General features: G+C 42.2%; 1 protein-coding gene across 7 annotated transcripts; it reads right to left on the reverse strand.

Annotated features, from left to right (window-relative positions):
* Positions 1 to 19: 19 nt before the first annotated feature.
* On the reverse strand, positions 20 to 25,972 carry PDSS1 (decaprenyl diphosphate synthase subunit 1). 7 transcript variants are annotated; one of them, XR_003995148.1, is made up of 12 exons: positions 25,391 to 25,552; positions 23,654 to 23,718; positions 22,637 to 22,760; positions 22,241 to 22,371; positions 15,369 to 15,466; positions 12,746 to 12,887; positions 11,855 to 11,966; positions 11,653 to 11,766; positions 5,091 to 5,171; positions 4,803 to 4,916; positions 1,466 to 1,546; positions 20 to 704 (listed from the first exon to the last, which is right to left on the reverse strand). XR_003995148.1 is itself a non-coding variant. In XM_030512543.1 (11 exons), exons 2-11 carry the CDS (start codon positions 23,716 to 23,718, stop codon positions 564 to 566), a joined length of 1,101 nt encoding a protein of 366 aa, XP_030368403.1. In that variant the 5' UTR covers positions 25,705 to 25,972; the 3' UTR covers positions 20 to 563. The 7 variants fall into 7 exon arrangements, 5 of the variants coding, with proteins under 5 accessions (XP_030368403.1, XP_030368318.1, XP_030368230.1 ...); XM_030512543.1 differs by lacking the exons at positions 15,369 to 15,466; positions 25,391 to 25,552 and adding an exon at positions 25,705 to 25,972 and having other exon boundaries at positions 11,657 to 11,766; XM_030512458.1 differs by lacking the exons at positions 15,369 to 15,466; positions 25,391 to 25,552 and adding an exon at positions 25,690 to 25,972 and having other exon boundaries at positions 11,657 to 11,766.
* Between the last annotated feature and the right edge of the window lie 1,976 nt (positions 25,973 to 27,948).

Raw genomic sequence — 27,948 nt, forward strand, 5'->3', positions numbered from 1 at the left:
CATTGTAACTGCCAGCAAGTAGCAACCAACAGCATGCCTGTATTTCATTGTGAACTGGGAAACTTCTCATTGAAGTCCACATCGAGTCTGTTACAATAAACCGATTTCCGGATATACAATTCCAGGTACTTCTAGTTTAACAGCCAGGAAAGCTTTCAAACCATTTACCTTCCCAGGAGTTTCCCAGATAGTACCATGCATGGTCTGTTTATTAGTGCCAACAAGTGAAATCTGGAACAACTTCAGTTCTCATACACTGATACATATTTATTCTCATTGTGGCCTTTGTGCATCAACATGTAAACATCTTCCCCACTCCCCCCCAATTAATAGCCCCCACTAAAACAATTGTACAGCACAGTCTGCTGTGCTCTGAACTGTGGCTTCCCACAATAAAACACTTTAAACTTTCGTTTTTTTTCTTTAAAAAAAACCCCAGAACTTCAAAAAAAAAGTTTTTAAAAAAATAATTTTTGGTAGCACGTGTTGGAAGCAAATAACTTTAGAAGTCAATTTAGGCACAGTCTGGTAAGTAGCTGCCAGAACGAGTGGAAGGAGTTCTCTCACTTGTCTCTCGTGAGTACCATTTCTGTCAGTTGGATGAGGGCTTCTCTCTCAGGGGATGGCCGTAGCTTACTGATCTCTCGTGTAGCTTCATGGCAGTAGCGCTGGGCGAGGTAGGTTGTTTGCTGCACACCATCACTCTTGTGTGGGAAGACAGGTAAAGGTAATGGGTCACTGGTTAGCCTCCCTCCTGCCTTTTGCCTCCTCCAGTTACAGGGGGAAGTTTTACAGTCACTATGGACCCTGAACACTTAATTGTAGTCTGAAGGGGAAAGGAAAAGGATTCTTTCTCTGTTCATTGAATCCTTCATCTCTTCTCCAAAGTGTCAAAATACTAAAACTTATCCATGCTAAACTTAAGCATACTTGCAAAACAACACTGGTATAATAACATACTATTCAGTAGGATTAGGAACTAATGGTTTAACCTCTCCCCCCTGCCCTGCATAGAGGTGTACAGAAAAAACATGCTTTCCTGAAAAAGTATGTATTAATGTTGCATAGACAATTATTCAGTCTTTGCAGACCAGAGTAAACTTAAACTGATACGGAGCGTGCACTGCAGTTCCAAGACTGGTATTACATGCCGCTTACACCAGTTGTTGGATACAGCTACTCTTCAGCTGAAGGAACTGAGTTCATGCATGAGCTTTTAACTTTTATTGTGTGGATTTCATGCTATTGGAGGGAAAAAAAGAAAAAAAAGCTCTTCAGTACCTAGCATTTCTGCTAAACCACCACCAGTAAGACAGTTGAAGAGTACTAACTCGGTATTGTACATAGCATGCTACTTAACATGGATTTGAAAATGCAGCCCTGCTGTTTTACTTCAGAGGCAATGAATTTCAGACTTCAGCAGGGACAGTACTTCAGGAATGAAACACACGGTTATCAGTCCTACCTGCAACACATACTTCCGAGCACGTTCAACATCTCCTGGCTTGCTGAATCTTCTCATTATCATAGCATTCATTTCTGGAAACTGAGCACAAAGGGAGGAGGTTTTGTACTGCTTGTGAATTGTTCTGTAGCTCTCCCTGCTATGCCAAGGTCAAAAAGAAACCAAAGTACAGACCTTCTTCTCTGCCAATGGTGTTACTACAGGTATAGCTATAGGTAGATACCTGTGATCTGCACAGGACTGTAGTACAGTAAAGCCCAAGCATTTAAAACTTCAATTATCTGGCTCTGGCTGCCATTTCATCATGTTGAGCACATAATCCAGTGGTAGTTGCAGGTGTGTTATCTGTTCAGGTATTCTTATCTCAGAAATGATGATTAATGTGACACATCTAGGAGAAGCACCTCTTCCCCCACACATACCACAGCAAACCCAGGAGGTTTGCTGTAGCTGGATTGTGCAGTTCAACCTGTAAAACCCTTCATGATACCTTCAACTGTTACTTCCACTTAAGCTTTCCCTTCGTCTGGTATTTTATAGACACAGGATCTGCCTGTGGAAAGCTCAGGAGAGATTTTTATAAGAGAAGAATGACAACGATAATGTATTTTACTTTCAATCACACAGAATTTGCATTTAGTACTGCACGCTCAATTCCCTACACATCAGATAGATAGATAACTAAAATCAGTTGTCTAAGAAAGTCACTGCATGTCTTTCCTCAAGATGCAGGCACTTTCTTCGGGCAGTCCAGAAATAAGAAAACCTGGTGCTTAACAAACTAAGGCCACAACTCAAGACAGCTACGCTGCAGAAGAGTTCTTTTAAAAAGAAAGAAAGGTGGCTGTTGATCATGTCTGAAAGGGTTATAGTCGAAGATTATTTTATTGCCACACACTTGCGAACAGTAATCTGCTTTCCTTGCACACCTCTGGGCCTGAAACTGTAGATCTACAAACGTGTTAGAGAACAAAGATGTAGCATCCCTGTTGTGACATTTCCCTATTACTCACAGGTAGGCTTCTTGGGAGATGCATTTAGAAGTGTATTGGTGACTCATACTTGGCTTTCTCTAGATCCTAGCATTCTTCCCATGTAATGACAATTTAATTGCAATATTCATATAATCTATTTTCATATTATTCATATTTACAACCATATAGGATGCACATACTTCCACTTTTTATATTTAAACACTAAAGGATATAAAAATCTCCAAACTTGTAACATAAAGCTGTTCTTAGCAGTTCTGCAGATTTGACAGGAATGCTTATAACAAAAATAACCCCTAATTCCTCAGCTGTACTAGCTTAAGAGTGGCTTTAGACTTAGCATATACTAATGTATTTCCTCAAAAAAATAAATGTTTGGGTTTGTGGGGGGTTTTTTTACTGAGTATTTAACTTAAAATACTGAATAAGCAGGTCTCACATCAAGCTAAGCATTTTTGTATAAAGCCTTCTCCTTAAGATGCTAACACATAAAGATGTGTTTCAGACGGAGAGGACAAGAAGATAAGGTGACTGTCAAAAAGATCCAGAGCACGTTAAGAACTAAAGTATGTTTGTCAAGAAGACAATGAGAGGATCACCAGATATATTAAGAGTATGCACGACAACGGTAATATTAATTTCAAGAGAAAAGACAGCCTGTAATTACCAATTACAGTTTGGACTATCTTCAAGGCTCAGGAGGTTTTATTCTCTGCTACAAATAGATGAAACATCTTTTAGCAGCAGCACAGATAAGTGTCTGTTGAAGCTCCAGATATTTTTTTTGCACTTACACTTTGATTATATATTACTTAAGCCCACTTTCTTGAAAACAGCAGGAAATTTTCAGCAAAGCAACCTTCTAGTTAATGCAGAAAACTTTGCAACTTATTTCTCTTATGAAGCTAATTAAATGATGAAGTTGAAAGTTGGAGTCAGCGAACCCAAACAAATGAATAATAGTTTTAATTAAAAAAAAAAAGTAATATTCAATACCCACAAGACAATCAGTGTCACCCATTCTCTGCCAAAACCAAGAGTATGTGCAAATGTCCTTGTTTCTCTCTACAAGTAGCTTTAACACACAAACCATTTCACAATTGCATTCTCTTTCTGTACGTGTCTCACTATTCTTTAGAGAACTCCAGTTGCTGATGACTAACAACATCCTGCTGCTTATCAACAAATTCTGAAATAATGAGTCAAGAAAGGTCTGTGAATCGCCAGAGGAGTCTGTGGGGAGGAATTGAGAACATGGAGGAGATGATTGTTCTCAGCATGCATTTGTCTGCTTCCCTGTCTTTTCTGAGCTACCTGTCCTTGTAAATGCCCAAAGGCTGAGGAAACAGACGCACGCACACGTTCCATCTGCCCCTACCCCAGGTTCTTTAAGAAAGAGGAGAAGTAAAAAAGTTTAGGGTTGTTTTTTTTAATGATTTAAAACTTTTCCCATGTCAAGCTCTGAGCAATTCCAATGCAAGATCACAGACTGCAGAGCTCTACTGGAACTAGTACCAGTTTTTGTACCATGCTGTGAAGTTTGATAGGAAGGACTGATTTAAGTCCCAAATCTTCTTTCCTTGGGTGAATCAGAAGCTTGAACAAGATGCATTAAACCAGTTTCTCCCCCTTTTATGGATTAGCACCAATTTTAATGTTTCTTCTGGTGCTGCTGGCACTTCTGTTTTCCTTCCACTCTACCAAATCACTTTTAAGGCACTAAAAATCTTGACCAATTTTAAGCTTGTTTATGATACTCTTTTTTCTCTCATCCAAACTACTATTACAACTTCAGAAGGGCAAGCACCCCATGTTTGCAACTGTGTATGATTTGAGAACAAAGAAGTGAAGAGTTCAAATCCAATAAATAGAGGCGCCCACCTAAAAGCTAGGCAGAGATTTAAGTTCTTGGCTCTTGGCCCCAGAATGAATACAAAGGCCATAATTTGGCAAAAAGCCTACACACATAGCCAAGTCTGGGGAGAAAAAGATGTCTCAAGGACAATCATAAGGAAGAAGCTACCTAGGAATAACCTGAAAAAAACATGCAAAAACCTTCTGAATCCCTGCCCCTCTGCAGAGGTTAAGCACTTGAACTGAGGCAGCAAAATACTTACTGTTGCTTTTCATACAGGGGCCTCATGGTGAGAGCACGTGTGTAGGAAGGTGTTTCTCAGTCTGAAAGCACATGCGTGTGCACCCAATGAATCCAGCTGATCCTGAACACCCAGAACACTCTCATCACTTACACTATAGACTTGATGTGTTTGAGCTGGACCTCTGTGTGTGCTGTGAAGAGCAGTGTACACTTTTTGTTTTGGGGATACAGACTCCTGTTGACTTACCTGTCGACAAGCAAACAGGACAGGGCCTGTGGCTAATCCAAGCTTGAGATCTGCTGCTGCTGGCTTCCCCAGATGGTCAGTGCATGATGTAAAATCCAGCACATCATCTATTAGCTGGAAAGAGATAAATGTACAGATTATTTACAAATTGTAAATCAGAACTAAATACAGAAGAATCCTTGATAAGAAAAGATGTATAGAAATGATTAACGCAGCCCGCTTTTGATTTCTAAGGTGGTTTGGAAAAATTTAGGTTTTAGATTCCCTTTAGTTCAACAAAAGCACTACCTGAAAAGCTATGCCAACATTTTTTCCATACTGGTATGCAATCTCATGAACTTTGGGATCAGGGCAGCCTAGAATTGAAACCTGAAAAGAAAAAGAAAACCCCAAGTAAATAGAAAGCTTTAGTTAGTATCCACTTCATCTCTCACCATAGGAGTGGCACAGCAAGCACAGACAGTAGGGATCTGGGAAAGGGAAATAAAGCTGACTCAGTAGCACATTCCTGCTTATCTCTGTTTATTAGAAAACAAGGCTGAACAGCAATGCAGGATTAAAAATACCTTCTTCTGGAAGGAGATTAGCTTTATTAAATATTTATCAGACTTAAGAATTATAATGCAAGGATGAAAAGAGAAGAAATGTGGATGCACTGCACATGCAGGCTAGTACTCATACACAGTCCACTGGCAGGGGAATTAAATTTATTACATGTATAACTCAGCCAGGGGATAATTGGAGGTCAGACAACAGATAAATGGACATTACATGCCTCATAAAAGATCCATGAAACTGGCTGTGCTGCACCCAGTACAGGAGGGACAGTTGTGACAGGATTAATTTTAAGGGTGATATTAATGATAACTGAATTGCTCAGGAAGATAAGCTGATCAGCTTGCAGACACAGGTACCAAGGGATGCTTAGTGGCAAAGACAAGACAGTGACTGAAGAAAGGACACCAAGCTAGGCTGAAGTATCACCGAGAGAAACAAATAAAACATTGTAATTGAGTACAGATAATCGACTGCTTGAGAGACAGAAGTTTTGCTGCATAAACCCCACAAAGCTAAAATATAAGACACAAACTAATATTTGAGAATTAATATCTTGCCTCAAAGTAAGGGCACTTATGCTTTTGCATTTATGTATTGATTATACACTTTGCAAAATGAGGTTGGTTATATTTAAATACTCGGATTTCTTTCAGCCTTCAATAAAGCCATTAGAAATAGGGGGCAAAAAATCCACCCTGGTTTAATGCAGACATTCCAAAACTGCTGTGACTAACGGACGGAGTGAAGATACATTTTACTTAATGTAAGACTAAAATACATGCTAGGAAAGCCACACAACATTAAAATATGTGTGTGTATATATATATAAAAAAGTTCCTTTTTAAGACTATGTAAGGTAGGATCAGTAAAAAACCCAAGCAATCCCAAACTAAGAGTCCAGCAGTAGCTTTGAAGATGAACATGAAGATGGAAATAAGAAATAACATTATATCTTAATAAATGTGATGCAACTCGCACAAGATTAGGGACTATTTCATGCATTTTGTAATTCAGCATCAGAACACTTCCCACTCATAACTGCATCCATGGATAATAGATAAAACCCAGAGGAATCTGGAGGCCTGAGGCATTAGCAGCATCTCACATTTCCCAGTTTTATTTAAAAGAGGAGGATAGTACGGCAGGAAAAGAATGTTACTGATATCTAATCATACAAAATCCTGATGGCTACTAAAACAGAGTGAACTGCAAATATGAGATATTTGAATAGACATTGCTAGGGACTATCAAACTAGAACATTTTGCCCTTTTATCCTCCTTTTGATGCTTTTCTCTTACATAGCAGCATTTGCCCCAAAGAGCTAGTATCTTCTACTGCTGTACCATGCCTAGCAAACTTCTGTTTGCTTCTGTAATACAGATTAATAAATATCAGCGAGGCAGGGGGACTCCATCTACCCTGTTTCAGTGAAATCTTTACGTACCACCACATTTCATGTAAAGAACTAAAATATGGAATTCAGTAGAACAGTGACAAAATCCTGGCTGACAGCAAAGGGTCAGTGTGCGTACAAGTTGGCAGATGGGGAGAGGAAGTGCCATGTAAAGAGAAGAGCTTTCTCATTTCATCTGAAAGGCAGAGCTATTCCTGTAGGTACACGGTTTTCTGGGGATGCAGACATTACCTGTATAAAGAATTGCATGTATACAATTGAAGAAACAGAAGTGTGAGTTACAGAATTCATTGACGCAAAATGAATTCTTGCACCTCTGCAAGAGAGGACCTTCATAGCTCCTACTGAGGTTACAGACATTTCTGAAGACAAAAAGAGGACACTGATGTGCCTGTCACACCCCAAGTGAGCAATGACCATGACCACATCATAAACCTGCAACGTGACTGGGTCTTATCTACCAGGGAGTTCCTTCAGGAGCCCATTGCTCAAATAGCTCTTGTAGATTATTGCCCCCATCCGGACACTCACTAGGATGCAGGCAGGCAGCCTTGGCCCAGTCAGCCTGACACAGAGTGAGGAAGTTTAACTGAAGCCATACTGGGATAATAGCATGCATCAGGATAACAGTATCAATATAATGATATATGTTTAAATAATAAAGCTCACCCTCTGAAAACACCCTACAGCTCCCCTGATATGACTCGTTGATTACAAATTTAATCTTGCAAGAATTCAGGCTTGTCCTCCACTAAATCCTGATGAAAAATCCCTCCTAATACCAGGCAGAACAAATTCTTCAGGAAGGTTCTTTGAATTCAGCAATAAAGCAAGTCAATCTGCTTGCCATTATTTCAAACACACTTTTTAAAATAGAAAAAAATTGTTTCTATTATTTTATGTTCCATGAGAGACTATAAACCAATCTTGCCTCTTTACTGAATTTCACATCCATAAAACAGCCTGTCATCAGCTCTGGGTAGCTACACCCTGCTCTGTTAGTTATGATGTGAGACTACGGCAGCTGGAGTTTAAGGCACTTGCACATCTATACCAGTGCCCTGTAGCTCAGAGAGGAAAACCTGCTGCTGGGCAGGGAGGGGATATGGTTGTATAAACAGTACCGGAGAGGTTTGCTCTCACACTCCTAGGTTTGTGGACACCATGGAAAGGAAAAAGCTCTAAAATCTTCCCATTTTCCAGCCTTTCTCCTCTATGCCCATCTCCTGAAGCAATTAGGATCCTACCTTCTCACTCATGGCTCATCCACCACTGTTCTCCCAAACAGGAGCGCTGTTCCTCTTCCCAGCGGAATCACAGAACAGTTACGGTTGGAAGGGAACTCTGAAGCTCACTTCACAACTCACTATGAAGTAAGTAAAGCTTACTTCACATCAGGTTGCTCAGGGCTGATCTCAGCTGATGCTCAACTCAGTTGAGTTCTGAGCGTCTCAAAGGATGAAGATCCCACACCCCGTCTGGGCAACCTGTTCTAGAGTTTTGACCAACTTCATGGAGATATTTTTCCTAATAGCTAATTGAACTGAATTTTCCCATGGTACAACTTGTCCTTTCACTGCACATCTCTCCACCCTCTCTCCCCTCCCGTTACACAGCTGGAAACAGCAAGAGGACTCCCCTCAGCCCCCTCTACTCCAGACTCAAAACCACCTCGTGACATACCATTTGCTCCAGCCCCAGGATGGCCCTTCAGTGAACTCACTCCACGAGGTGTCTTGTATGAGGGAGCCCAGGCTTGAGGTCTCATGTGCTGAATAGAGGCAAACAGTCACTTCCCCTGACATGCTGGCTATGTTGGCAGCGATGCAGCCCAGTATGGGCTTACCCTTCACTGCTGCAGGGCACATTGCTGACTTTTCCTCCAGCTTCTTCAAATCCTTTTTGGTAACTACTCTTGGAAAGGGGGTTATGAAAGCCTACCTGGGAGAGGAGGATGTCTACCCAGCAAAAGCCCACCCACAGTAGACAAGTATCTTGTCCTGAGCCTGCTTTTTCATGCATTTGACCTTTTCTCAAGTAATTAATATTTCAACATGTTAACCCAAGTACGTAATTGAAGAATTACACTTCTACAGAGGTGAAGATTATCTGCCTCAATATCTATGATATATTTATGCTGATCTTTTTCACAGCAAACATTATGAAGAAATACCCCCAAAGGAGTTCCTGTATTTTAAATAATAAATAAGGAAATCTACTGGCTGACCATACTTGATGCTAATGATACTATCACCCTACATCTGTCATTGGACTTCACTGTAGTCTGCATTCATTGCTGGGCCTGGGGAGGGGGATCAATTTTGCTGGTGGGGGTCAGAGGTCTTATTGTCCCAGACACCAGTTCCACACCCCGGTAGGTTTTTCTGAGTGTACACACCAAACTATGGACCAGTAAAAGCAGGAGCTCACACGCTGATCCAGAGCTGCAGGCTAGTCTTTTTCTTCAGTCCCTAAAGCAGACCTTCCATACACAGCCTTGCCCACATGAGGAGGCTGCATGCTTTCTCCTAATAAAGAAACCAAGAATCTGTAGTGCAACTTCACACTTATCTCAAAACAAGCATGATTTAATCCCTCTTCTGAAAGTATGCTATGCAAAATATAAACAGCTTTATGAGGGTTAGGAATTCACATTACAGCAGGATAAAAAGAAGACAGAAAGAACCTGCTCAGCTTATTTTGCCATCTCCAGCCTGCCTGATGACTAATAGAAATTCCACTTCAGCTTTTTTGTTTCTGAATTCTTGAACCAAAGTCACCTCTCATGTTTCTCTGAAAAATGCCTTTCAGTAACTAAGGCTTCAGTGATCCTCTGGGCCATCTGCCACCATTTCCTTTCGCAATGTATTACTTTGACTGCAACTTTGGTAGCATCCCCCCATGCAGAACTATTGTAGAATTAAACTGGAGACTGGGATGGCTCCAACACCTTCAACAGACTGTTCTGTCCATAAAGAAAATATTTTGCTAATTTAAAGGACTTTTGATTTAACTGCAGTAATGCTTTGGCGATACAAGAGGTATCTAATGCAGTAACTAGACCAGTGTTTTTAGACTGTTACCTTGTTTAGACATTGTTCCAGGCATACTCTACTCTTCCAGCTCTAAGGCATGATGCCGTAGAATTCTAAGATGCTGCCTAAACTTGTTTGACATCTTCTTCCCAGTTAATACTCCTATCTTATTTATGCACAGAAACAAATCACTGTTTTTTTTCCTATCATTAACAGGAACTGAACTGCTTCTAATGACATGCTAGCCCAGTTGTTAATAATGTTCTGAAAATCAATAATCTCTCTCCTTAGCTTTGTCCCTGAAAACAAGATGTGAATATTCTTGATTCCCCAAGTGAATTTCCTTTTCAATCTAGAACTGATGATCCTGCTTATTATTTTTGCTACAGAAACAGAACTCTCTTCTGATTCCATCCTTTTCCTTAGTGGCCAAAAGCATCAAAGCAACCAACCAACCAACCAACCCCACCCCCCCACCTTAAATCCCCTTTTCACTGCTATCAACAGACTTCTAATCCATACAGAAAGAAACTGAGAGGGACAAGTCATTGCTACTGTGTCCAGTAGGCATGGTTTTGCCACACTTATTTTTGCCTCTCTCTTATTTTTCATCTATATCACAGATTTTACTACATGTAAAATTCTAGCAATTCAGCAACGGAACAACTCAGAACAACCACTAGAAAAAAAGCAGCCAAACACCCCCTTCACAAGCATCACAGCCACAATCTGGAGAGAAGTGCTTAAATCCTTAACTCTTGCGAGTTATGAAAAGGAAAAAATTCAAACTAGCACATTTGTAAGGAGAATCCACCCAGTGGGAAGGTGATTTCTTCTTCTATATGTGAGGGTTCTTTTAGGAAGACTGCCAAAGTGAATATAAAAACATGTATGTTTTTACTGGGGTAACAGAATAATGTGATGCTTCTTACTAACTGTACTGCCCACTTATATAAATGAAGGTTTGCAAAGGGTCATATTGCCATTAATATGAGAAGTCCAGAAGACTTTTTTTTTTCTCCAACTAGATATTTTCCCTCCCCACAAACTCGGTGTCTCTCATTCTGTACAATCCTTTCGACTTCAGCAATTTTCAACACCCATCTATTGCACAGATGTACCAGTTCTCTGAGAACAAAGGAGAATGACTAACACTAGCACAGACTGCCAGTCTGTTTCTCTTAGAACTGCCTCTTGCTATAGCATACACCAGCTATACTGCCTTTACCTAAAATAATAAATGAAAAATTATAACTCTTTTGGGGTTAGATGATTGCCATCTTGAATCAAATCTTTTTGTAATCAAGTAACAGAACTGAGTGACAGATAGGGTTGGATATAGCAACTGGTAAGTAAAAACCCCAGACGAATCAAGAAGTACATGCTTCTGTTCTTTTACAATGCAGTGTAAAGCATAGACAATCAGTTGTTTCCTCCCACTGCTATCATTTAAGGTCCCAGTTGGCACTAAGGAGTGGGACCATATGTAAAAGAAGACTTTAAATTACAGGCTCAAGAATTATCAACTGATATTAAAAACACTCTCCAATTTGCAGAATAGCATAAATTAAAGGCTGCCACTGTGAACCTTATTTTGATTCAAGTGAGGATAATAATAAATCTGTGTATGAATATAAAACACAAAAGAAAAAGTGAAAACCAATATTGAAGGCTACACAGCCGAAGTGTGATAAAATGCACAATCTCAAATGCATTCACATTCTGGCACAATACCACTTAAAGGGTTTGCTTTGGAGGGTCTCCAGAGAAAACAGCAATAACTAGGAGTTTAGCTGTGAAGCTTACAGTATGGTATGTTAACTTTAGAAGAGACAGACGTACATACTGCTTTACAACTGTTTGCTATAAGACTTGCAGTCTTCTTAAAAGTCTTCTCGAGGTAGTGAGCAAATCTCTCATTCTCATTTTCCTTGGAACCCAACTGGAGGAATTCACCTAAAAAGTTGCACAGACGGGAGTGTTTATTTGTGGGTTTACTGCTTAGGCAAGCAAATCTGAAGATAAAAACAGAAAAAGACCTTACCACGCACCAGATCTTCAATCACCTGAGTTAGAACAGAGATGATAGTAGTATTTCCAATTCGTGCTAAAGCTACGGAAGCAGCTGAAAGGATGAAGTCACCAGCTAGAACAGCCTAAGAATAAAAAAAAATTGATCTTTTAAGTCTTTTCCTGTAAGTGTTAGCACAGACGATACAATTTCCTTTATTTGGCAGGTCTACTCCTCACATCACATCATTTTCCTATGTAAAGCATGTGTATCTCAGGGTAAGAGAGAAAACAGAAGATAACCAAATATTAAAACCTGAACCATTTTTGATTTCCTATCTTACAGTGCTGGTTGTATTTTCTAAATAAGCACTGTCCCCCTGTATGCAATACCTGAATCGCCTGTGTAAGTTTTTTTGAACATTACTTCTCTATTGGACCATCCTGTTATGCCATGTTAGCTCTGAATTGCCATGGGAAGTTCTGATGCATCAGCAGTTCATTTCTTTCCTTGCATTTCTGATTAAAACCTTTCTTTTAATGCTCTACGAAGAAACACCTCTCTCAAAAATCAAAACAATTTTCATGCTGACTGAAAACCTCTTTGCAGTCACTACTGAATCAGAGTAACATACAGTGTTCTGGATGATGTACAAGTTCAAAGTATTCCAACAGCACGAGAGAAAATGGCATAGGGAATGTAAAATCAGTAAGAATCACACTACAGTCAGACATTATATCTAATGCTTCCAACAGTTCAAAACAGGAACACACATTCGTCTTGCCCACAATCTGTGCACACCTCTTCATGCTTTTCCTGGCACGCCTCGAGACTGTGCCTAGGCACAGTCATGTGACAAAAACCCCAGGAATTTGTGCTCTACTGAAACTCAAAGGCAAGTCTTGCCCATAATAGCCAACTCACCTTCCTCTCTCCCCAGATTTGATTGACTGTCATTTTTCCTCTGCGAGAATTTGCATCATCAATAACATCATCATGAACTAGGCTAGCTGTGTGGATCATCTCAGCAATTATGGCCACGGAGCGCTGGCTTGCTTGCACCTCCCTGAAATAAAAACCCAAGAACTGTCAAATAATTAAATCAATCCTATGTGCTGCAATACACTAAAAGAAAATGAAAACCAAATAAAAAAAATGTTTCTCTGAAAGCAGCTGTTGCAGCTTTTCCACGGTCTGAAGCCCATCTTTCAAACCTGGAATTAGGAAGACAAAAGAAAGCGAGATCACATGAGTATAGTAAGCGCAATGTGATGTTTCCATCCTTATTAGGCCTGTTTCTGCCCTGCTGCATTAGCAGTACTGCAAAACTCCCAAGTTATTAACTCTAATCCCTCTAAATCCAGAGTGCAATAAACAGCAGAGCATCAAGGATGCTTGGCTCCAAGGAGGTGGAAATCTGCAACACAGCAGAGAAAAGAATGCCAGGTAGCTTTGTAGATGAGATTAAAGTGTTCCTTTTCTCAGTGTTGCTCTACCTGCAAGACGCAGCATCACAAACTCTCCAAAACTGGCTAACTCTACTAACCTGCAAGCTGGAGAGATCAGCAAGCACAGAAACCTGTATTCTACATCTGAAAGCCATAGCTCATGGATCTCATCCTTTAAGTTATTTGATTACCTTAAGACCTCAAAGGTTCTTCAACAGCCTGAGGAATTAACTGGAATTATACTGCAATCACTTTAGGACTGTAAACACTACCTACCTAACACTTACGGAAATTCAGCCTTTGCAAAGATCTAACACTGATGATTCAACTCTCAGTAGTTCACACCTACTTTAATTTTTCAACTAGGTGAAAAGAAGGAAATGGAAGAACACAGAAGCGATTATCTAGGGAACAAGGTTAGGAAAATGTACAGAAAAGAGCCAACTTAGCTCACACAAAAGACCATCTACCCGACTATCCAGATACCACTGCCTTGTTCTTGTATCTATGCTTTTTTCTACCTGTTTTCATCATGGGTTGTATGCAGAATCCCAGAAATGGCTATCCCAGTCAGCCTTGCCTTATAATTGTAACAAGCCACATGGACATTAAAAACAACAAAGCAATGAAAGAAAGAAAGAAACAAAACCAACACAATAGCAAAACAAACAAACAAAAAACCCAAACCAAAAAACAGGAAAAGAAAAAAATTACTTCTGGTACACAGAATCATAGACTGGTTTGGGTTGGAAAGGACCTTAAGATCATCTATTTCCAACCCCCCTCCCATGGGCAGGAACGCCTCACACTAGACCATGTCGTCCAAGGCTCTGTCCAACCTGGCCTTGATCACTGCCAGGGATGGAGCATTCACCACTTCTTTGGGCAGCCTGTTCCAGTGCCTCACCACCCTCACAGTACAGAACTTTTTCCTTTTATCTAACCTGAACTTCCCCTGTTTAAGTTTAAACCCATTGTCCCTTGTCCTATCACTACAGTCCCTAATGAAGAGTCCCTCTCCGACATCCTTGTAGGCCCTCTTCAGATACTGGAAGGCTGCTATGAGGTCTCCACGCAGCCTTCTCTTCTCCAGGCTGAACAGCCCCAACTTTCTCAGCCTGTCTTCATACAGGAGGTGCTCCAGCCCCCTGATCATCCTCATGGCCTTCCTCTGGACTTGCTCAAACAGCTTCGTGTCCTTCTTATGTTGAGGACACCACAACTGTACACAGTACTCCAAGTGAGGTCTCACAAGAGCAGAGTAGAGGGGCAGGATCACCTCCTTTGACCTGCTGGTCACGCTTCTTTTGATGCAGCCCAGGATACAGTTGGTTTCTGGGCTGCAAGCGCACACTGCCGGCTCATGTTCAGTTTCTCATCAACCAACACCCTCAAGTCCTTTTCTGCAGGGCTGCTCTGAATCTCTACTCTGCTCAACCTGTAGCTGTGCCTGGGATTGTCCTGACCCAGGTGTAGGACCTTGCGCTTGGCTTGGTTGAACTTCATGAGGTTGGCATTGGCCACCTCTCAAGCGTGTCAAGGTCCCTCTGGATGGCATCCCTTCCCTCCAGCGTATCAACCGAGCCACACAGGTTGGAGTTGTCGGCAAACTTGCTGAGGGCGCATCAATCCCACTGTCCATGTCGCCAACAAAGATGTTAAACAGCATCAGTCCCAACACTGACCCCTGAGGGACACCACTTGTCACCAGTCTCCAGTTGGACATTGAGCCATTGACCGCAACTCTCTGCGTGCGGCCATCCAGCCAATTCTTGCATTGCCTATGCCTATTGAATTCTAGTGATTAATCACAAAACGAAAGAACATCTTGCAGTCTGCTGACATAACACTGTGTTCTGACATCTACCTCTGTGCAGAACTCTGCATTGCTGTAAGTGGGAGTTCTACACCCCGAACAATAGCAGGATGTGTGGCTCAGGCTGTGAAAATGCGGCTTTTACACAACAGAAAATAAGAGCTGGAAACCTTCACAGCTGTTTGAAGGTAAGTTTCATTGTGGACTAGTAATTTAGTCAAATGCTGGTTCAGTGTAAGTAATTTTCCAAAATAAACTATTGTTACTAAGAAGGAGAACTTACCTTCAAAAAACTGTAAAGGTCTCCAGCCTCTTTCATGCACTGGTCTCCTTTTGGGGACTCCCTTTTTCATTAATTATGTCAGCAGATTGGACTTCCTGCTGGGAAGTAGCAGCAAAGGCAAAACTCACCGACACACCAAAATCTTTCAGTAGTATGAAGACAGCACAAGAACAGACATTTCAAAAGCAAGTTTTGAAAAGTTCTGCATTATAGTGCATTTCATCTCTGACAATGACTAAAAATGGCATAGGAATGTTCATGGTTCATGTGCCTGGGTCCCAGCATGTTGTATCAAACATGATAATTTAACCTGGAGGGGGTTTTTTTAACTACTATTTTTGCAAGGTCTCAAGCAAAGTTCTTTCCATTGCTAGCAAAAAAAATATCTGCAATAGTTTCCTACAAATATCTTGTGAGAGTAATTCTGAATCAGAGCATGCCTATTTTAGGGAAAACACACAAGAAACGGGATCCTTCTCATTCCCTGCCATTTTTCATTCTGCATCGCCTGCAAAACAAAAGCAAAAAGTAGCAGTAACTCAAGTCAATAGATAATTGGGTCCCCACAAGTCCAGTAAGTGGAAGATGCCATTTTTAGGTCATTCTCAAAGTAAAGACACCCCCAGATTATATATATTTACACAAAATTTTTATACAACTTTATCTTCTTACACACGCATTATATTAATTTTGAAGTCCTTGATCATTTTCTATTTGTCAGTAGGACCCCCTGCTTGATTCTGTGATAAGCTTTTATAGAGCTACAGTACCCTGAGGTCTTTTCCATTACAGAACTTGTGTCATGTACATTGAACAAGACCAAGGCTGCTCTTACAGGTTGGAAAAAACATCCAATTACACCTCTGCCTCCAAATATCCCTCCTCAAAATAAAAATAGGGGGGTGAGAAGTGACCAGGACAGACTCAAACCAACACAAAACAGTATGTAAATACTGTGTAAACTCTGCAAAAGAGATTTGCAATGTGCTTGCCAGTAAGCAACTATTGCCAGTTTAAAGACAGGAAACATGCAAAAGAACTTGCAAAATTGCTGTGTTATGACCACACTCCCAAAGTATGTTGTTTGAGAAGCACGGCCTATGACACGGAAGGGCACTGCAAACTAGGGGAAGCACAGAGAATGGATGTGTTAACAGGGGAGCAAATTACAGACCAGATGAAAAAACAGTACACAGTACAGATATCTGACAACCATGGTTCGGAGGAGTGAAAGAAAAGAGGACTAAGGTTGCCGGCAGGTCCTCATATCTTTAGGAAATATTATTTCATTGAGTTTAGCCAGGTGATTATATTTAAGTATTTCTCACACTATTCTGAAGCATTTATTTCCCTTTTTCCCCCTAAATCTTTTGTGCTCACTAGTTTCTCTACTGAGATGTCTCTGTACTTCTTTGGCCTTCTCTTACTTGTTTGTCTCTCATTTTGATTGCCAAAATAGAAATAAAAACTTCTTTTTTTTTTTCTATCACTTTTTGGATACTTTGCAGTTTTCAGTAACTGCTTTGAATCAAGTCCGTAAGTATGTATAACATGCCAAAAATAGATTAATATCAAGCTTCTATTATAATTTTCACTTTGTATTTCTGTAACACTTACTTCTTAAGTGGTTTATAAGCAATTATAGACTAAGTCTTCCAGGGTCTCTTGTAAGAAGCATTTCCTACCCCGCTTTACAGACAGAAATGGAGCATTGGAGAGGATCAGATCTTGATCCACAACGTGCTGAACACCCACCTCCATGAAGTGCAGAAAAGAGGCTGCTCTGCTGGTAGTCTGGCCTTGTAGCTAAGTTAGTGAAGTTTGTATAGTTGGAGAAACAAAGAGGCAGAGGAGCCTGTAGAAGTACACGGAGTGGGGAAGAGAGTGTATGCAATAAATGTGGTCAATCCTCATTATGGGTGGAGAGCTGGAAACAGGCTCTGCAGTGCATACATGTGGCTGTTGTACAAAGATTGGACAATATTAATTTAAACTGTTGAACATGAGGGGTGGCCATGAGGGGTGAAGGGCGGTCATTAGAGAAGCTCATGAGGGGAAAGGCAGGGCAGCCATGACGGGAGATCATGAGGGTAGACAAGGGGTGGCCATGAAGGATAAAGGGCAGTTGTGAGGGGAGACTGTGAGGGGAGATGAGGGAGGGCCATGAGGGGTGAGGGGCCATTGTGAAGGGAGATTGTAAGGGGAGAAGAAGGGCAGCCATGAGGGAAGATCATGAGGGGAAGGGAGGGGCGGCCATGACGGGAGATTGTGAGGGAGAGAAGGGGCAGTCATGAGGGAAGATTGTGAGGGGAGAGGAAGGGTGGCCATGAGAGGTGAGGAACCGTTGTGAGGGGAGATCGTGAGGGGAGAGGAGGGGATGGCCATGAGGGGGGATCATGAGGAGAAAGCAGGGGCAGCCATGAGGGGAGGTAGTGAGGGGAAATGAGGGAGGGCCATGAGGGGTAAGGGGCTGCTGTGAGGGGAGATAGTGAAGGGAGAGGAAGGGAGGCCATGAGGGAAGATCGTGAGGGGAGAGGAGGGGCAGCCATGAGGGGCGAAGTGCAGTCGTGAGGGAAGATCGTGAGGGGAGAGGAAGGGTGGCCATGAGGGAAGATTGTGAGGGGAGAGCAGGGGCAGCTGTGGGGGGTAGGGCCGGCAGCAATACAGCATGGGCCACTATGGAGGGCAGATGAGGGATGGCTACAAGTGGAGGTCATGAGAGGCAGCCATAAGGGGAGATCACTTTGCCCTTAGTGCCATGGTTTAGTGGGGAGCTTGGCAGTCCTGGGGTAATGGTTGGACTTGGTGATTTTAAAGGTCTTTTCCAACCTAGTTGATTCTATGATTCTATTTGCAAACACCTCTGGAGAATACAACCTAAACAGAAACACTAGGTCCGGTGAGGCTAAGTGATAATGGTGTGAAATTTTGCACACAGGTCTGTGAAGAAATGCCAGAGCAGGTGTGAAACTGAGGGTTTGCATGACCTCAGCTTAGACTCCTTACAAGAGTTCTCACTCTTGCACAAAGCTAAGTTGCTATCATTAAGCAAAAAGTCATTGCTAAAGGAGCCCAAGGACTCAGGGTTGGACTTGTGACACTTGGATCTTCAAGGGGAAAAAAACAACATAACCAAAAAAACCAACATAACCAAAAAAACCAGCACAGAACAACTGGAATGCTTCATACACTTTTTCTGACAATAGTTCAGATTCTTTATACAACTGTCATTCTCATTATAACTACAATAAGGTGAACTCACTCTAGAGAGACAGTTAACCTGCTGCGGGCATTCTAAATACCTAGCCTTCCTCAGCTCTAACCATGAACCACCTAACCTAAGGAGAGCCACCTGGGTGTTCCCCTCTATTCACTTGAGAAGTCTCAGCTATTCTGGTGGGGCTCTGTGAAGACAGAGAGGCCTCTGTGGACCGCCTCGTAAGATCAAGAACTATAACCTTATAAAGTTGTGTTCTGTTATTTGAAGAGCCAAACAAGGAAGAGTATTACCTTTTCCGTTACTATTGCACAAGAGAAAAAGGGGAAAAAAAAATCCCAAACAAAAAGAAACAAATGAAACAACAGGCAAAAGCATGCTGGGTCCAGCAAGTTATATGATAGTTGAGAGAGGCAGCAAGATGAAGCAGAAACTCAACATTGGTAACACAAACCCCAGAAGGAGAATAAAGAAAAAATGCTAGGGATGAACAGCACAGGATATTGGCTCACCCCACAAGTCTAGAGATGCTGTGGCCAGCATCTTTGATTACATGTGTGGGAACCAAAGCTTCAACAAAGAAAAACAAGTCTAGGAGAAGAATCAATATTAACTGAGGAAAAGAACAATAAAATGTTTTAAGAGAAATGACAAGTTGAAAGAGGAAAAACATCTTTAAAAAAAAAAAAGACGTTGTGAGAAGCAGAATGGAAAGCAAGCTGGGTTTTCTTTTACTCTCAGGTCTATAGCAAAGTAACAAATATGCAGTGTTACTTTCTCTACATATACAATATTCCTCACAAACAGTAAAAAGCTGGAAGAATAACTTGCGACCTGAAAGCAATACTGCTTTAAGAAACAATGATTAAACCAGTATCAGTGTGAACTGGAAGTATATGCAAATACAAACCAGATGTAACAGACTGCTTCAAGAAGCTTACAAGCAAAAGAGAAGAAAATGCCCATAAAACTTCACCTCACATTAAGCGGGTACCCACAATATGAAGGTATATTCTTTTGGTATGGTCTACCCAACCCTCAAAAGACATTGGTCGTCATGTGTGAACAAAAAAGCAGTAAACTGAAGGCTTGTATCAATGTATGTGAATCTGAATTACTATCACAGGCTTAGCAAAAAGTGGTATGAGGCAAAGCAGAGGAAGATATATACCCTGGGATATTGTTCTCTTCCTTTGTTGAAACATTTCTGCTCTCCCTACTCTGAATTTCATTCAAAAAATGGTACGACAGAGATAGTGACTCCGTCTGTCCTTTTACAAGGAACGTTCAGATTAACGAGGAGACTTTTAAACATCAGACATAGTTTGGAGGTGCTGACAAAAACTCAACACATATACAAAAGCTGCCAAATGACACGGGCATATATAAATCAGAGTGCTTATGCTGAGGGTCAGCTACTGCGAAGCAAACACTTGCCTCAGGAATGTGTGGCACTTGAACTCTGAGATCACACTTTCTCACTGGCATAGGGCAGGTCTCAAAACTGACCCTCATGGTTTCAAGACAGCATAAAGCATGGACAAGAATATGTCCATGACTATATACATATGTCATAAGACAGCAAATATGTTTTGAGCATATAAAGGCAAAAGCTACTTCTTGTCTTTGTTTCACTGCTCACCTCCTACACTATATGACATCAATTCCAACCTTCTCTGTACTGTGTGCACACTACACAATTTTGTTCATGAGCTTCTCATGCTACACACTAGAACGAGATAAAACTATTTTTCCTGTTATTCTGGCTAGAAGGATGCTCCAAAAAACTCACTGCCCCAGTTGTTGTCCCCATTATCTTTGCAGCCCTTCTCTGAAGCTAGCTGGACTTACCTACTTTCAATAGAAGGATGAGACATATTGATGATTTCACAAAGGGTGATATACAAGGGTATCATCACACCCACAGCTGACCTGAATATATTATGGCTGATGCATGCTAGGATTACTTTTAAGGTTTTTCACAGAGAAGGTGGCTGGAAATCATATAGGGGTTACATGTAATGGGATACCCATGAGCCTCCCAGCTCAAGAAGAAATTTCTGTTTAATTGTGCTGCCTTTCAACACACCATGAGTGGCGAGTCATCAAGAATGATTCTGTCATCAAGAAGTGCAGTCATCACACTCCTGCTTTTCATGTCAAGATCACTCATGAAAATACTAAGCCCATCAGTGCTGTGACAAAGGACATCCTTGATGAGTTTCACAACTGGTATTGTTCCTTTTGCTACCTCTAAGACAATGACAATGAGCAGTACTGAGTGGAGAAAAGAATCAGGCTGGCACGAAGTTCATTAATCCTAGACAATGTTCCCCTAAAACAAGAGGAATTGGCACACACAGGACAGGACACTGCCAATTAGGTTTTGCTTTCTCCTTCAAAATGATATTCGCACGGGAGAGGGTATAATGGGAGAGGTGCCATACAAAACGGCAAAATATATGCTATGCTCTGAAGAAAATCAAGCCATTAACCTACTCCTAAGGAAAAAAATGAAGTGAGAGCTGAGAGGAATCCCTTAAGACTGATAAATTGGTCTGGAAACACTTCTGGCAGGGGACCAAAGAGTTCATATTTGAAATTTCATACGAGGGAAGACTGGAAGCATAGCTGGAAGGCAGAGAACACTCCGCCCAACATCTTTCCTCAAAATGCAAACGTAACAACTGATAGGAATGTGTGGAGAAGCATTTGCAGCCAACCAGAGCAAGGAATGATGGAGAGTACAGGGCAAGCATGATGTTCTGCTCAGTTAAAACTGCTTTCAAAAGACAAGTAACTTCAAAAACGTGAGGATTACACCAGCTCTAAGCTTAGAATCTTACATTAAAATGTAGAAACTTGCTCCTGGGGTCTGGGCGGGAAATCTGACTGTTTTGAATGTCTCACAGTTTTGAATATAATTATACCACGTGTTTAACGACTTTTCTGCATAACAACAGACAAAAAAAGCTATGGAAGTCTCTTCTTGCAGCAAAGTTCTCACCTGTGACAAGAGTTTAATAGCTACAGGACTGGTTACAAATAAAAAATACTTCTAATTAATATCTTTTCAAGGAGTAATAAAGGATCTAATCAAGCATTTATGTAAGAAACTAAAGTTGATTAAAAGCCTTACAAATATTACTTATCCATCACAAGTTACAAGTGCAGTATAGTCCACAATTTTACACATGGAAATATGTAATAAACTCAGTAGTTCCTTTTGCACTGCTAACTACAAAAATACAGTTTCACAATGGAATTTGAACTCAGGTTTTCCTGAGGAGCTTTTTATTTTCATAAAGCTACTAGACATATTTTTTTGGAACACAAGAATGATAAATTTCACGTACAGCACTTGGAATGAGCTTTAAACTTGGGGGAATGGCTTTAAACTGAAAAAGGGTAGATTTAGATTAGATATTAGGAAAAAAATCATTCACTAAGAGAGTAGTGAGGCCCTGGCACAGGCTGCCCAGAGAAGCTGTGGATGGCCCATCCCTGGAAGTGTTCAAGGCCAAGTTGGACAGGGCTTTGAGCAACCTGGTCTAATAGAAGGTGTTGGAGTTGGAACTAGATGCTCTTTAAGGACCCTTCCAACACAAACCATTCTATGAATACATGTCCATATATGTAAAAGTGACTGACTCACCTGGAATTATTATGGTGAATGTTGCAAGCCCTTGCCATTAGCACCACAATCATTGGTCGAAAGGCCTTTCCCTTCCCATCAAAGTAATAATCACACATTTCCTTAAGTTCTGCAGCAGATACAAGTAATTCCTGTAAAAAGGAAATTAACGTATCAGCATAGAAGTCACAAAGCCAATCTGTTTAGTGCAAGCAAAATAGTTTGCATGTATAAGGTTATTGCCTGTATTCCATTCTGGTTCTGTAAGATATGCAGAAATACTCTCTTTGCCTTCAGTTTAAGTTTCAGACAGCTGTTCATAAAGAATATTCTTACAATAACTATACTCCAAAGCAATGGTTGCTATTAAAATCAGAATCATCATAACATTCCAGAATAGTCACCCAAATCCCTTACCTTTTTAATATCCTCATAGAGATTCTTCAAGTCTTTTCTACCAAGTTGAAAAGGGTCTTGGTATTTTTCATTACTAACTGTTTTACTGCAGCTGCACAAGTGGGAGGTACTTGTATGATGAAACCTGGTAACAGTGTTTTTCAGGAGAGTAATGTTAAAAGCAAACTTTCCCCAATCCCCCAAACAGAAACATTTCAAAATATTCCCTCCTCCTCCTCTGCCTTTGCGCAAAATGTAACCGAATGGCTAAAATATAAGCAGAAGGCATCAAAACACTCTTTTCATCCATCTAATAAGGTGCAAGGGTGGCACAGCTATGTACTGATGATTGTAGACTGTTAGGAGCTGGCAAAGTGCAGCATTTGGCAAACAGTAACCTCCCCCTTTACCCTTAACAGATTACAGAAGTCTCCTGAGACACATAAAACTACACTGCTCTCAGCATACTCTTTTTGAATACACTATTGATAATACAGCGTGCATTTGGAGATGAAGCTTTCACTTTCAAGTGACACAATTATTCTGTTTCTTTCCGTTCCTGTATAATCCTGGAAAAAACATTCCTGACATGGACTTGAAAATTTTCCTTTGCACACCCAGCTACATTGTAAATTATAAATTAAATCAATACTTCCAGGTAGCATGATGATACTATAAAAGTTCATCAGTAAAGGGTGAAAGCCCCACCTGGATGTATTAAGATGCATTAGACTTACACCTGAATTTTTTTTCTTTAATGTTCCCTGGAGTTTAAGTTTATATCTCTTATTATGTTTCCTTTTTCAGAGTGAACCATATGGGTTTTCTTAGGGCACTCTTGCTCCACCCATTGCTCTCCAGCATGGAGGACTTAGATTCACAGTCAGGACCATAGCAGCAGTCTATAAGAATTATCCAATATGTACTAGAACAAAAACCCTTCTTTTCAAAGTTTACAGTTCACAGGTGTAACTATACCCAGTTCACCCAATAACTGTCTCTTTCCCCATTACACAACTATACGAATCTCCAACTTACCGCCGAAATATATTACATAGTTTTGGAAATGACAATGTTGAACTTCTTTGGGTAAAGTGACACATCTGCACAAAGAAAAATCAGGGCTAATTTAACTATCAGAAAACATTTGGTTACAAAAAATAAGTGTCTGTTCATCAACATCGCTCTATTTCTCCATTTTAACTGCCCAGCAGCCAAGGGACTCTCATAGTCTCCTTCCATATCACATGAGACATAACTGCCAGCTTCTCACTTGAACTGACTCTTTCACTCAGAAAAGCTGGACTTTCTCCACTCATAGGACCAACCTAGAAGACATTATCAGTTAACTTTCCAGAACTGCTCTAACGTAACCTTCCTTTTGCACTCATGGGAGGTGCGATTTTCAAACTTTTCCTGTCCTGCAGATAAATCTGAACTGCACCAGTCAAGGCACAGAGAAAAGGACAAGAGCTGTTTCTGTAAACTACTACGTTAACGGAAGAAGAACATCTCCTTGGTTTCCCCTGAAGCAATTTTAATTCAGCTTGCTTCTTATGATAATTTACACCTGCAAATGTTCCCTGCTACAATGTCAAGAACCTAACCTCCAAATCTAGCAACCTCTCCCTGCAGAGCCCAGGAGCCTGGGGAAAGGCGAAGTCCCAGGTCCACAGTCCAGCAGAGATACGCTGAGAAAGGAAATGCAGCTTTTGCTCCACTCCCAGCAGTGCTGTCAGGAAGCTCCCAGCCCTGCCCTGGAGTACAAGCTGACTCAGGGGCCCAGCCATCTGGACCCAGCCCAGTATCATTGCAATCCACATGCTTCACCAAACTCCTTCTCCAAAAGCCCACACAGAAATGCTCAAGGAGACGTTCTCTGGAGGAACTCTGGAGAAGAGTTCCCTCAAAACTTGCTCCTCATGCCTCAGTGTCTCCTTGCACACGGCTTGAAGCCTCTCCTTGCACTCAGGGAAAGAAACGACGAGCACCACACTGGCTCCAGGACACCCTTCCATCCAAATTGTGTACAGGGTGAAAAAAAAGCCAGGCAAGGAGACAAGGAAAAGAGAGGAAGAAGAAGAGGGAGAGGTACCCTAACTTACCACAGGTTTGCAACTCCCTGCTGTCTGACTTCAATGCCCAGCCCTATGGCCTTCATAAGTTCGCTCTCTCACAACTCTCACCATTTTCTGTTGTTAAAAAATAGCTGATCTCTTCCTATTCTTCCTTCAGTGAGGGCACAGGCTCTCTCCCTTACACTGCTGCTTAACAATGTAGGAGTGGGTCATGCATTACACTGGACACATCACAGCCAGAACACTTCACTGCAGGTCAGAACAGCTTGGCCTTGTGAAGGAGGTGTAAACGAATGCAGTGAGGACTGTCCCCGTTACAACTCACCAAGCTAACTTAAACACATTGAAAACCTCACACTAATGAGAACCACTTTCCCTCCTCCCACTTAGAGAGGACTCCAAGAGGTTGTTCCCCACAACAGCGACCAATCCTGCCCTGAAAACCCTTAAGCCAGTCCTTAACCTTGCACCGAGAGCACTCCTACCCGCTGCGAGGCCCCCGGCCCGGGCTATGCACCGCCTGCCCGCCCACCACCGGCCCTCGACCACCGGAACCGCCTCCGGGCCTTCGCGCTCCCCGAGCGGGAGGGAGGACGTGGGCTGTGACCGTCCGACCGCGCCGCCCGCCCGGTTCCCCCCGCCGCCGCCCCATTCATTCCCGGTGACCTCCAGGCGCCCGCCGCCGCGCCACACTCACCGCCGCGCCGGGGGCCGGCGGCAGCGGCGGGGTGCGGGAGCCGGGCCCCGGCGGGCGGAGGCGCGGCAGGGAGCCGAGCGGCGGCGCCCAGCGGGAACAGGGGCCGCACCGCCACCACCAGCGCAAGGCCATGGTGTCCCCAAGCCCCGCCGCGCCGGCACCGCCTTCCGGCACCGCCGCGACCCGGACGCGGAAGCCAGGCGCCGCCACAACCCTCTGGCAGGGGTGCCGGGAGGACATCCGAGCGGGCGGGGTAGCCCCCCCTTCGCCTCGCCCTTCCTCGCCTCGCCCTTCCTCACCTCGCCGTTCCTCACCTCGCGTCCCGCCGCTCCCTCGGGACGCCGAGCGCCGCTGAAGGCCGGGAGGGAGAGCGGCGCCACCTGGCAGGGCCCGGCCTCCGCTCCCGGCTGGGAAAAGACAGGGCTTGGGCTGTCCTTCAGCGGGGATCCGGCTCTGCCAGCTTGCGAGTAGAGGCGGCCCGCCCGGCCCCGGCCCCGGCCCCGGCCCCGCCAGAGCGGGAAGGGCGGCTCTGTCCTTCCCGCTCGGAGGAGGCACCAGCCTCCTCTGACGTCTTTGTGAAGAGAGCAGAGAGGAGGGCTTGTTTTGAGGGCAGGGAGGCTTCGAGCCGCTTTCTTACGTGACTTGGTGAAGGCGAGGGCTGGGGAACAGGTAGTGGGTCCCCTGGCTGGGCGCCCGGCCCCGCAGGGCGCCTCCCCAGGGCTCTGCCGGGCCACTCGAGACCTGAACGAGAGCCGGCCGGAGCCGCATAGTCCCTCTCCTCCGAGAGCACCCTGCTCCGCCCAGGGGCTTTTCATTTGTACACCCTGGTCTGCCCTGCTGCTGTTTCGTGGGTTGTAGCAGTTACTAAAGCAACAACCAGTTAGGAGGAAGTTCTTTACTGCGAGAGTGATTAAACGCTGGAACAGGTTGCCCAGAGAAGTCGTGGATTCCACATCCCTGGCTGTGTTCAAGGCCAGGTTGGACGGGAGCAACCTGGTCTAGTGGAAGGTGTCGTTGCCCATGGCCAGGGGTTTGGAACTAGGTGGTCTTTAAAGTCCCTTCCAACCCAAACCGTTCTGTGATTCTAAGTGAAGACCTTATATACATAAATACTGCGTTTACAATTAAAACTAGATTGGCCATAAGGAGCTCTCTTCTCCCTTCCCTTCTCATTAGCAATTTATCGTAGTGGAGAGGCATGCAAATTCTAATTATTTGTTAATGCAAAATTGGTAGCCTGACATGATTGGAAGAGCACAAGCAGTATAGCTTGCAGGCACACAGAATTGCCTAGAATAATAAAGATAATTTATGTGATAACATTACAGAAAAAGATTTTGCAGGTGACGCAATTACTTGCAAGTATTAAGAAATAATAATCAGTGATATGTCCTGTGGCAGCTCGGTGGAACAGGATTTGTCATTAGAGAGGTATTGAGAAACATGTCTAGCAGCAAGTGTCCAGAAATGCTAACTAACATGCAGTTTTTATCAAACAGTGAGTCTGAGGTACTGGGATTTTATAATTTATATGGAATCATAAGATTGTTGCAAGCAAAAATCCATAAAGATGTTAAAACACACAGTGTTAGTCCAGGGTTTTAAAACAATATTTGTCCTCTCTTACTGTGAATCAGGGCACAGAGTAGGTCTGAAGAAAGAATGAAGCACATCTTTTGAATACATGTGTTATACTACAGCAAGAATTGCATGCTCTGCCCCTTCTGGTCGCTGTTTACTCAGAGAATATTTCAAGCTGGTTTCTTAGGTTACTTGGTGATAGTCACTGCACATGGACTGTGTATACCATGGTTACTGGTGCACAGTGACTTAATCTGTTGCACTGCATCATTCAGCTGTGGGGGTAGCTGAACTTTTCTGTCTCATATAAATATCTTTTAGGGTGGCATATAACTGAGTGCAGTATAAAGCTGTTCTGAGACTGTTCTAATCAGTTAATTGAATCTACGTTTAAGTATGTTTTAGATCTTAAAACTAGCATGGCCTACCAGGTTCTTTAACTGCAGAATTCAATCCTATTCAAATATCCCAAACAGAATAAAATTCTTGCTTTGCACACAGGCTTAATATACATTGTGGTAAAGAGTCAAGTTTTAATTGTTTCTGAAATATTTTGATTGGATTTAAGAGAAAAGGTATTAAGAATAATATGATTAATTGTTTTTAAAAACATTTCTTGACACTTTCATGTTTACTGGTCCTTTTCCGGTTGATGTGATCCAGGAAAATTATGTCCATAATGTGAGGAGCTGCATTTTTTCAATTGTCTGTCCTACACCTTTTAATTCTAGAGTTTGTCTTGTAGCTGTTTCAAAGGCTGGCTATTTTTATTTTTTTTTATTCCTCTCTAATTAATAGAGATTGTTAATACATGTACTAAAATATACCTTAATGTTCATGTGCTATTTATTGTGAAAGCATCTTATCAATATATACTTTAAACAAATAAATGTTTAAAACCTATTGTCAGATGTCTCTTAATAACGAAATCTGTAGAGAAAACACATCCATTACCACTGAATATTTAATCATCTACA

The sequence above is a fragment of the Strigops habroptila genome, chromosome 1 (assembly GCF_004027225.2).
Source record: "Strigops habroptila isolate Jane chromosome 1, bStrHab1.2.pri, whole genome shotgun sequence".
NCBI classification, from domain to species: domain Eukaryota; kingdom Metazoa; phylum Chordata; class Aves; order Psittaciformes; family Psittacidae; genus Strigops; species Strigops habroptila.

What these genes read in the sequence shown, in the direction of transcription:
- PDSS1 (XM_030512370.1), bottom strand. Translation starts at nt 25,522, where the DNA reads ATGGCCTTGCGCTGGTGGTGGCGGTGCGGCCCCTGTTCCCGCTGGGCG. An exon ending in CGCCGGCCCCCGGCGCGGCG is followed by an intron (nt 23,719 to 25,390) that starts GTGAGTGTGGCG and finishes TTCTTTGTGCAG; the next exon opens with ATGTGTCACTTTACCCAAAG. An exon ending in TAGCAAACAGTTGTAAAGCA is followed by an intron (nt 5,172 to 11,656) that starts GTATGTACGTCT and finishes TTTTCTTTTCAG; the next exon opens with GTTTCAATTCTAGGCTGCCC.